The 12,249-nt window shown below is 31.9% G+C and overlaps 1 protein-coding gene across 2 annotated transcripts in view; it reads right to left on the bottom strand.

Moving 5' to 3' along the window:
* LOC134707065 (neuroendocrine convertase 2-like) overlaps positions 1 to 9,621 on the bottom strand; it is a 39,900-nt gene extending 30,279 nt beyond the window's left edge. The window contains exons 1-7 of one of the 2 annotated variants that reach the window (XM_063566551.1): positions 9,301 to 9,621; positions 7,666 to 7,821; positions 6,589 to 6,610; positions 5,293 to 5,358; positions 4,152 to 4,277; positions 2,680 to 2,732; positions 1,598 to 1,683 (exon numbers count right to left, since the gene is read on the bottom strand). In XM_063566551.1, the coding sequence (XP_063422621.1) occupies positions 1,598 to 1,683; positions 2,680 to 2,732; positions 4,152 to 4,277; positions 5,293 to 5,358; positions 6,589 to 6,610; positions 7,666 to 7,730 (418 nt within the window). In that variant the 5' untranslated portion in view covers positions 7,731 to 7,821; positions 9,301 to 9,621. The remainder of the gene's footprint in view (positions 1 to 1,597; positions 1,684 to 2,679; positions 2,733 to 4,151; positions 4,278 to 5,292; positions 5,359 to 6,588; positions 6,611 to 7,665; positions 7,822 to 9,300) is intronic. The other variant, XM_063566550.1, reaches the window with a different exon arrangement.
* Between the last annotated feature and the right edge of the window lie 2,628 nt (positions 9,622 to 12,249).

The raw sequence follows: 12,249 nt of genomic DNA, 5'->3' as shown, positions 1-12,249 counted from the left end.
TAGACATTTGTTTTAACTAAGGGAGATAATCTGTTACTTCCGGTTTGAAAAATGTCACTTCTGGTATTTTTTTTATAGTTTACCTGACACTGATTCTAAAAATATATGGTTCTATACAATTGTACATTAATAAAGTACAAAAAATAGCTACTTCCACTTTACACAAGGTCACTTCAATTTATAATCCGGTTATAATCCAAAACCTCAAATCAAAAGACATTAGGTCTTCTATATATATCATTTTGTATATGGTGAATGAGTTATATCATCATAAGTGTAATTCTAAATATAAGAGGGAAGAAAATTCCAATTTAACATGTTTAATGTTAGTGTACCTATTCAACCGAAGTATATGTGTTACAACATATCACAACGTACAATTTAGTAAATATTTGTGATTGATATCTTGTACGGTTTTGAAAAGAAGTGACAAAAAGCCAAAATCTAAATTAGGAATGTGACCTTGAACTCTGACCCTGACCTAATTTTCTTTTTTTTTTATCCAAGGACCTCAAATTAAAAGACCCTGAGGCTCTATCACTATCTTAGAAATGCATATCACTTACATCAAATGCATTAGGGGAAATAACTCTCATATGGAGTCTCTGGATAGCTTCAGTCAAAATAAAATGTTGCATCCTGAGGATGTAAAGAGGATTTTTTTTAAATAAATTTGTTGCTTTCTTTTACCGTTGCAAAGTAGATATCATTACAAGAAAAACAGTGGTCGGGGAGATAACTCCTACACAGATTTTTTTTCTTTTTAAAGGGTGAATTTCAAAAGCTTGAAGACTGTATGATATTATATACAAAAAAAACTAAGCAACATCTTCTGAAACAGCGCAAGAAAAAAAAAAAAAAGAAAAATCAGAACAAAACCTATAGGTCTTTCCACGGAAAAGTGGAAAGACCTAATTATAACAAAGGTCAACTTTAGGACCAGATTAAACTGACCTTATGAGTGAAGTGGGCTTTCACTTAAAGGTTCAAAAGTATTCCTAAAGCAGAACCAGGTAAACATAACAGGACATGTTTTTCCTAAATACAGGTGACCTTTTAAAAATGTAGCTATAAAAGATGGCATAATTTTTTCTTAATTTCTTGTGTAAAGCCTGTATAAGAAGAACTACATGTTTTTTTGAGATATATATCATTATGTCTTAGTTCATTATATAAAAAAAAGACACCAACTAAAATTTGTACTTAATTAACAGTTTACTGGTAACAAAATAATGTCATCCTTAATCAAATATATTAAACTGTGCACAAAGCTCACAAATTCTTACCACTGCTCTAAATTAGAATATAGATAGCTAAATCTTTGATTTACAATGAGAAACCCCTCAGCCCCAAAAAATCAACTTGATTAAATAATGAACTAGGAGGTGCATAAAATCTCTTTATATACTAAGGACTGCACACATTTCATTGAAATTTTATTGAGGAGGAGTTGCTTAAAAGTTCAATGCAATATATGAACAAACAAACAAACAAACTAACAAACAAACATAAAGCTTCATGTATACTCCAGGTTCAGTAAGCAGGGCTATTATATATGGGTAAAAATCTCTCAACACATGCTTCTTTAACTGGGTACCTGCTATTTCTGCCCCAAAAGCAATCCCAATTGTAAAATTCTTATTCTTCAGAGCTCCTATAACACCAGCTACTCTAGTACCATGTCTGCAAAAACAAAACTTCAACAGTAAACAAAATTAAGTCAATGAAAATGCAATAACAGTTTTCACTTACCGTACGTATCCTTTTCTGTTATCTTAAAAACTTAAGTTTATCTTTGTTTGATACATAGATGGCCTTTTTTAAGTTGTGTTTTAAGCCTATATATAGCTATAGTTGCTAACATTCACATCATTTGTTCACAGGTGGAGAGTTGTCTCATTGGCAATCATACCACAATGACATCTTATTTTTATATTACTTACAACTATAATACAACAATAGCATGCTTTAACTGGTACTTTCTTGGGTCAATTGACTTAGGAATATTTCAAAATCCATAAAACTCATTTTTCTAAGGTCTTATTAATATAAGATATCCAATGATTTTTTTTCAATGAAGTGTGTGGTTCAAGTTTTTTGAAATTTTTATATTTTATGAAAGGGTCAAAGTAAATATTTTGTCAAAATTTCATTCAAATTAAGCAAGCCAAATTGATTTTAGTCTAGGTGTTTGGTACCACCTTAAGTATTTTTGGAATCACTATCTCAGATCTATGTTATTTTCTGTACAAAAAGGACAAGGACATGTTCCTTAAAGCATTTGTCCAAAGAATGTATTTTCTTTCGATGCAAGTTCATGGCAATGAGAGGATAATATTAAATATCTTAATAACTTTACATTTCTAGGAATATCAAAAGCAACCTCATGCAGACCCTGTTTATTTAATATGGGATGGTTTATTTCAATTGTGGTGTTACATTCCTTTAATAAAACAACACAGCATTGAGTAAAAATCTGAAACATTTCACCTGGACAACAGACAAAGAAATTGGTGATAAATTTACCCCATCAAGATCACAGAAAAAGAAATAAGCATGTGTAGCAGGTTAGCAACAGATAAAAAGTAATAGTAAATCCGCAAAATTTCCTCACCCCCTTGCATAATATCAATTAGGTGTCCCCTAAATGTATAAAAACAGTAATAATTGGCTACTTACTGATAGGATGTAACTGATCCTTCATTAGCATTGTTAAAATCAAATCTTCTATTCTGCAATAATAAAAAAGATAAACTATAAAATAGGCAATATAGTAAAGGTGTACTGACATAAGTGGTCTCTAAACACATTAACTCCAAATGGAGCTTTCCTTAGTAGAAGCCATATTAATTATGTATTTCAGCAGGGGAAATGTAAAAACATAAAAATATAGTATATATGCCAATACACATAATTAACAGAATTAATATCAGAATGAACCACCGGTTAACTCTGAACCGCTGGTTATTTCTGAACTGCTGAATATTTCTGGACTGCCAGTTAACTCTGAACCGCTGGTTATTTTTGAACTGCTGAATATTTCTGGACCGCCAGTTAACTCTGAACCGCTGGTTACCATATCTATATAAATAGGGTGCAAACAACAATCCACCATTCTGCCTCTGATGAAGGTCCTTTTGGACCGAAACCGGTCAGGCTATGAAACATCACCAGGCGTGTTAATTATGTGTATTGACATATATATACTATATTTTTAAGCTTTTACATAAACTGTAAAATACTTTGACACATAAAAGATCGCTTTCAGCACTTTGTCTTTTAAAGAATACAAAATATCTTATTTCACAAAAAACCTACATTATTATATCATGACCAATATATAAATATTAATGGAACCAAAAATGTCTTCAGTAAAATAGTCAGGACATTACTTGCACTTTGTTGAATAGTTTTCTCATTTGCAATCCTACTACATATCCTTATTTCAAATAAATCAGTATCTGTGAAATAATAATAATATTTGCCTTTTACCATGTTTACTTCCTTTATCTTTTATATAATTATAATTTCTGTTTGTGTGTATAGGCTCTGTAAGTCTTTCTAAAACCAATCTTTAAATGGTTGGTGCTGTTAAAATGTTTAAACCATCTGCATTTGTATATGCACCTGTCCTAAGTCAGGAGCCTGTTGTTTAGTGGTTATCGTTTGTTGGTGTGGTTCATAAGTGTTTCTTGTTTTTTATGAAGAATAGATCTGAAAATTTCAGAGCAGACAGATATAAACCTGATTAACAATTGTATTCCATGTCAGTTTTACTCTTAATGCTTCAGTTTCAGAGATATAAGCCAAAATCTGCATTTTACCCCTACATGTCTGTTCTATTCTTAGCCATGACCGTTAGTTGGTTGGTAGGCGGGGTCAACAGATACATTTTAAAAAAATAGCTACATGTACCCCATTATGATCATGGCCAAATGTTGCACAATCATGACAGTAGTTTCAGTGCAGAAGATTTTTTTAAAAACTTCATGGATGATGATGACAGAAGCCAAATGATGAGAAAAGCTTTCGTTGCCCATAGTTTTTTCATCAGAAACCATTATCATGATTATGGTAAAACTCTCAAACTAACTAAAACATCAAGACCTGAAATATAAGACAGCCACTGTTTATAACCTTGTAATACTTACAATTTTCAGATCAATATGATCTTGAACACCTTTATCCACTACGCCAACTGTAACACCAGTACCATTCACACAACTTCCCCAGGCAGGTAAAACATTCATGTCATACTTGTCTGCTTCTGTGTTATACTAAAATGATATGGAGTATGTTGTAGACTAATGATTTAGGAGTTGTGCCTAGATTATTTATAATATTGCAAGGAAGCATAACATCAATGATATTACCATGACTAATTCAAAATTTTATAATATTCACTGATAAAATATCATTTTCATGATTTTAGAGTTATGAACCAAGTTATGAATAAGGCAATGAAAAGATCAACATATTATTTGTAGTCTGAAATTCCTCATTAGAGAAACAACTAGTCTCCAAAGAAATCAAATATTGCTCACATTACATTTATCCTTAAAAGTACCATTAATGAAAATTTAAGTTCTCACAAGGCACATTTATAAAGTTTGATAATTTAAGTTTGGTTTAAAATGACCTAATTGTTTCAGTTGTGAAAATGTTCCGTATAATATGACACGCAAAATCCAATTCTGTATACATGGTATAAATAAAGTATAATAGTACTGTGTCTTGTGTATCAAATGTCAGAATATCACCCTAGTAGTAAGAGAATTTGAATATGACTGATAAAATATATATCTATTAATTTGGTAGATATTATTTTCATTATACCATTAGGTTCTTATCTGGAGAGGCATTTGTATGCATATACATTATCAGATTATCTAAAAATCAGAGTGAATTCTTTACAAAACATTACAACAAATATCAATTAGATAACACAATCTCAATTAACATGCATAAATATAATGAAAGAATAGTTTCTTTACAATTTTTCACATGACCTTAATCCATGATATATTTCGGTCATTGACCTTTTAGATTTTGTTTCACAAATATGACCTTTTTCTGACCTTTGTTTGTTAGATAAATTTTTAAGCAAAATATCTTTCTGGGTAAAACAAGCTTTTACTAATATCTAAAAATGAACAATGATTTATGACAATATCTCAAAGCGAGGCTTTTGATGTTTTGCATAAGCAGTTACAAGCTCTTATGCGGAAATTCAAAGTTTAAATACTGATGACAGACAATACATTTAACTCTTGCTTACTCTGTACTACTTACCAGATACCACTGTAAAGGCCATAATTCATCTTCAATGTTTGTATAACAGTTCTGTGATTCGACAAGCTAGTGAACAAAACAAAATAAGAATCAATCATAATTAAATAACCATATTGAATCAGGTTTCTTCAATTTTTTTTAAATTAAGGTTAAATAAATATAATCTTGATGCTGACTGGATGTTGGAATTTCAGGAATCAACAGCTTCCATTTACTGTTATGTTTATATAAAGAAGGTATTTTATGACCTGAAGAATATTATTCTATCATTGCATGGTAAAAGTGCCAGATAATGCTATGTCAAACATCTTTTAAAGGAAAGATTCCATGTATCTATTTTGTAACCTGATGTCTGACATGCAGGGGCGAATCCAGTAATTTTAAAAATGTGGGGTAGGGGTCCTAACCCAGGACAAAAGGGGGGGGGGGGGGGTCCAAGTACAACTACATGTCCCAATTCAAATGCATTGATTGTCCAAAAAAATAAGGAGGGTTCCAACCCACAGAATGCCTCCCCCCCCTCCCCCTGAATCCCAGCCTGGATATGTCTGATGCTTCTTGTTCATATTCAAGAGCTTTCAGCTGCTACTCTGACTTCTAAAAACGTCACCAGTGTCTGAATTGAAAGTTGAAGAACCCAGGGTATATCAAAGAATGTTGTGCTTTTTCTAAACAAAAGGTTCATCGGAAGGTCCTATAGTTTGTTTTTATATTGTACTGTAACTGTTGGACTATATAGCTACTGTCCCTGGTTAAATGAGGGTTTTGCACCACTGAATATGTCTAACCCTGTCATATTTAGTATGTGCATGTCCCACGTCAGGGGCCTGTAATTTAGTGGTTGGCGTTTGCTGCTGTGTATTGTATAGATGTATTTGGTTTTTGCTAATTGTTTTGTACATTTTATTTATCAGTCCTTTTGTTTAAATGTTTTAAATTTTTTTCCATTTATCATTTCAGGGCCTTACCACATGTTCAATGTGACACTAATTTTTCTAATTGTTGAAGTGACCTACAGTAGTTAACTTTGTCATTTGTCCTCTGGTGAAGAGTTGTCTAATTGGCAATCATCATGATCATACCACATCTTCTTATTTCTATATTCATGATATTCTAATATATATATTTGGATTGAAAAATAATCCAAAACAGATGTTTATTAGTATTTATTCATGCCAAATATGCTTATGTGGGAGTTTTTGCTATATCATGTATATCACATCAACATGATCAAGGAATGGTATTTGACATTGTACGGGAAACCCCTAAAATCAGTCAGATAAAAATCTTACATACCTGACACAGCTGTATGAATATCCTAAAATAAAGTAAATATTTATTTCATTTTGTAAATACATGTAATGCAATTGGAAGCAAATCTTCTATAAAGGTAGGTTTAAGAGAAAGGACTTTAGGTGTAATGAATCATAATAATAGTAATAAACTCAAAAATTAATGTAAAATCAAATTTTATTGGGGGGGGGGGGGGGGATTTTTATACATGTACATGTTATTATATGCTGATGTAAAATTGAGAATGGATATGGAAATAGGTCAAAGAGACAACATCCCTACCAAAGAGCAGATAACAGCTAAAGGTTACCAATGAGTCTTCAATGCAGCAAGAAAACCCTGCACCCAGAGGTGGTCTTCAGCTGAACTCTAAATAAAATACTGTTACAAAAATGTACTAACATGACATAGTTCAGTGAAAATGGACTTCATACTAAACTTCAAAACATATAAATGAACTAAAACTAAAAACAAACAAGAATAACAAAGGCCAGTTGGCTCCTGAAATTGGACAGACGCAAACATGTTATATCATGTATATGTGACGGGTTAAACATGTTTTAAGAGATCTGAATCCTGTAGTTTACTGTTATACCTACACATATACCATTTACAAATTTGTGTTGTACATGTACTACAGTAGTAATAGAAGTTGAGGTTGTTTAATGTTATAGACAGTAAAAAGTTAACTGTTTAATACTGTAAGTAGATCCCTGCTGTAGGGTGTATTTTCATTCCTTTTATTTCTATGTACGGTATGTACATGAATATATATCATGTATATCATGTATATGGAGCCTACATGTACATGAAAAAAAATCAAGTTCAGATTTTTTTCTGTGTTTTAAACATGTTAAACATGTTAAACAACCATGTGGCAGCGCACTTATGTTTAATGTTCCAGAACTTTCCATTATATAATGCACAAATGAATAAGGCTGGTTCTCTCCCTTTCAACATTAGGTAAAGGGCCAACAGATAAAGGACAGGGAACAAGTCTATAAATGTATCAGATTTCTTTACAATAAACCAAGCTATTACAACTGAGAAGAATTGGTTTATTATAGTTTATTAACTTACATATAATAAATGCAAAGATAAACAGATGACAACCAATTCTTGCTGTCTGGGGAAAATAGGACCATTGTGTAGTTTTAAACACCAAATTAGATCATATGCTGCTTCTGACTCTTAATACACCCTCTTGTTTGATTAGTTGTAACATCAATATTGCACCTGGAAGAAGAAAAAAATTAATCTGACCAAACATATACTGTGGGATTGATTATTATTTGTTGAATACTAATTTTCATGGATTTTGTGGGTAAAGGGGAACAACAAAATTAAAAGTACACTGAATGACAAATTTCCAAAAGGCTTGTTCAACAATGCCAGAGTTTTTGTTTTTTGCAGACTTTTGAAAAACCACAAAATTAAATACCCATGAGCACGTAAGTATTCATTAATCCACAAAAATTGGTAACCATAAAAATAAATGAATCAACAGTTATCAGTTTATCACTAATTTACTATTATACATGCAAAAGAGTAAATAAAATATCATGAATATAGTTTTACTAGGCTTATGCCAGCCAAATAACATATATTTTCTATTTTTCCAGCGCCTGCAACAATTTTACTATATACATGTAGCTAGTGCCGATAAAATACATGTAGCCATTTTACTGGTAACAGGCTATTTTGCCAGCTTGAACTAAGATATTATAATCAGAGCCAGCAAAAAAGCAAAATTTGCCTGTGCTTTTTTTTTATTGGTACCAGAATGTTTTTTTTTATCTAGGCCTATACATGTATATCAAAATTATTTTTTATAGAGAAAAAAAATTATAAACGCCCAACCCCAACCATTCTAACCTCCTAACATTTTTAATAATTGTTTGATACGAAAAAAAACATTACCTGATGACAGCGTGTCCTTGTTAACATTGAATATGGCGTCAAAACTAAATAAAATTTAGTTCCTTGTACGTAAGTAGTTCATGAATATTCATGACATGTGACCATTTGTCCACACTTAAAACCCATGTGGTCACCTTTCTGACCATCGACTCTCGCTATAGCCTAAAGTAGACACGTGTATTCACGGTTGATTTAATGTGAATTTGTAATTGGAATTATGATATTATTGTTATTATGTTTGTATGTGGTACATACATTGTTGTATTATATAGAATTAAAGGTTATAGCGAGTAGCACACCTACTTTATGTCGTTTGTTCTTTGTTAAGGCCATAGAATATTAATTACTTTATATTCGGACGAACATAGCCAGGGAGAATATAAAATAACGTCACAACTTTTAAAAATCCCTAACAACAGAATCAAAATCGGAAATGTTACAGTATTTCCATTTCTTTTTTTTTTAATTAATTCCGATTGTTTAAATTAATCAAAATAATTTATACAGACTACATCCCATTTAGAAACAGGCATTTAAATGCCTGTCTCATATTAAATGATAAGTCTTATTATATTATATTACAGTATTAATAGTTCAACCCCAATAGGGGATCCAGGGGGAGGGTTCTGGTGGTTGTAACCCCCATTTTTTTTGACAATCAATACAACTGAATGGGGACATATACATGTAGTTGGACCCCCTTTTTTTCCTGGGTTGGGAACCCTTTCAAAAATGGTCGGATCCGCCCCTTAATCCGTATGATTGGGCTACACAGGCAGCAAAATTAGTCCTTACCTTCAAATCCTGACAGCTTTACGAAACTTGTGGTTCAATTTACCAATGACACATGTAAGTCAAAATTGCAGAAAAGGTGTAATTTATAATTCCAAGAAAGACTGACTCACCGATGGATAACTTAATCTTATACACCCCTCCATTTCAATTTAAGATATCGGTTGTACTAATTGATATCCTGCTATCTATTAAAACTAATTTGGGTTTACTGAGATGCCTTGAACGATTCCTTTCCATAAAAACTTTAATTAATAAAAATAACTAGTAAACTACAAAATGAAACTAGACACTTCCGTTTTTAATGCGCACGACATTTATGTAAATTAGTCGAGATATGCTCCAAGGTAACACTAAAGTCCGAATTTAAAAGTTATTAAAAAGAGAAGCGCAACATTAATCATGATAAGATCAAACACTTCCAAAAATAGTTCTATTTATGAAATAAAGTTTATCTAGTTAATGATGATGAATTATAAACGAGAATATATGTAAAGTTGTGTTCACGAAGCACAGGCCTCTAAAAAAAAATGCCTGGCTGCAGTACAAACGTTTCTTCTTCTTCTTCCATATATATATATAAGAGTTGGGTTCCTTGAATGAAACGTTTAAACTCTGCGGGACTACGCATGGTGACATTACATATCTGTGCTTACATGAACTATCATTGATATGCCCGGTTATATTTATAAATTAAGGCGCCTCGGGCCTCTTCGAAGTTTCTGTCAAAAGTGTATACGTAGTATCTTTAGTTATCTTATTCTTTAAAGAAAGTGAATCAAATTGGTCGAAAAAAGGGGGTCATGGACCATTTAAGCTCAAGAATTTCTTTAAAACAGGTATTTCAAAGGAACCATTGTTTTTCGATGAAATGATAGGGAACATAGAAGTGTTGACATATTTTTATCAGAATATAAAAAAAACCCGCTCTACGACACTTGTACGAAACTGTATTATAAAAAGCTGAAATATAGCTTCAAAGAATGAGCAAATAAAAACATAGGTTACCGATAATAGGAATAAAAATTGCCTTAAAACCCAAATGTTGGCGGTAAAATGGTGAAAATGGGTGAAATCTCATTTTGAGACTTTCAAATATATGCATAATAACGAAAATATTCTTTTAGTGACATAACTACATTGATTTTTAAAACATGTCTTATCAATCAAAATATCATTAAAAAAATAACATCGAATTTACGACACATACTCAGTTTCGTGTGCATTGTGATTGATGCGTTAAATTATGCGCAGTCGACGAATAGTCCCGATCAACCTTAACTGTTTACAATTTTTTTATTTTTTTTTAAATACCGTTAGGCTTTTCTATCTCAGGCATAGATTACCTTAGCTGTATTTGGCAAAACTTTTAGGAATTTTGGTCCTCAATGCTCTTCAACTTCGTACTTTATTTGGCCTTTTTAACTTTGTTGGATTCGAGCGTCACCGTGATGAGTCTTTTGTAGACGAGACGCGCGTCTGGCGTATATATAAAATTTAGTCCTGGTATATCTATGAGTTTATTTACTTTATTGAATTAAAGTACTGTAAATTCAGAAATTATTGCGAGGTTTTTATTATTGCGAATAATGCGATAGAGTTGTAAACTCACATTTTGTAATATTTTAACTGAATAAAGCATGACTTTTCCCAAAAATCGTAAAAATTAAAATCGCATTTAAGTTGAAATTGACAAAAGCACAATAATAAATGCACGCAATAATTTCTGAATTTACAGTATATAATTTCTAGTTTTCAGTCAAGTGTCTGTGTCATTTCATTATACAAATCCTAAGTTATGAAAGGGTTAGAATTGGCCTCAAAACTATTAATATGTCTTCTTCTTTCTTCTTCTTTAGGTTTTCAGTAGTCCTTCAATGATCTGAAGATTATTTACTGTTTGCGCGCGCAGCGTGGCCTATATATAAAGCAAATTTACAGATCTAACATTGTTGGGTTGATGTTTAGACGAGTTGTATATATATATATATATTTACAAAAACAAAAACAAAAATATTTGGAAATAAATTTGAGGTGCATAATTTAATTTATTAAAATTGTGATTAAAACTATGTACATAGGCTATAATAGCTAATAATGAGTTAGATGAATTTGTGTAGAGCAGCTGGTGTGAGCTGTTCTCTGAAAGTGTCGACTGTGGCGACAGCGACTGTTTGCCTTGGCAATAAGTTCCACTGAGTTATGGTATATGGAAAAAATAAGTATTTATATGTATCTTTTTTAGTTGAAATGTGTCTAAAGGTATAATTATGGTTTTTGCGGGTTCTACTGTCTGATGGTATGAGAATAGCAGATGGTATATCTACGATTTGATGTACTATTTTGTAAAACATTATTAATCTTGTGCGTGTTCTTCTTCCCTCCCGTACGAAATTATAAGGCGTAAACCAGGCGTAAGTGGTAGTTACGTGTCTAGATAAGGCAACAACCATTTTCTTATCCGTGGGGGGGGGGGGGGGGGGGGGGGGGGGGGCTGGGATTTTTATTTTGTTCAGAACCTTCCTCCGATAATTTTTTTTTTTCTTTTGAGATGGAAAGCAAAATTTGTTTTTCCTATAATGTGGAACAGAAACACATTTTTTTTCTCCAAACCATAAAATTGACGATACAATTCATTTTTATTTTTTATTTGATGTAAAATGCAAAGTGCAAGTGTCTATATCCTGGCATTGGCTGTTGTCTCTGTTGGTTTTTTTAGCCCACTTTCTACATTATGATATTCACTGAGTCAGTATTACAGGTACCACAGTCCTTGAATTTTAATACTGCAATTGGAGTGGCCACCATTGCCATATTTAATGGCAAAGAGTGAGTAGCTCCAAATTATAAACATCCACTGTTTCCAACTATGATAACTGACATTCCATTGAAAAAAGAGGTATAACGAATGATACAGAATGATACAAAGGAAAATACTACCGGTATACAAGT

This window comes from Mytilus trossulus, chromosome 2 (genome assembly GCF_036588685.1).
Source record: "Mytilus trossulus isolate FHL-02 chromosome 2, PNRI_Mtr1.1.1.hap1, whole genome shotgun sequence".
Taxonomy (NCBI): Eukaryota; Metazoa; Mollusca; class Bivalvia; order Mytilida; family Mytilidae; genus Mytilus; species Mytilus trossulus.
This window is presented reverse-complemented; position numbering and strand designations above follow the sequence as displayed.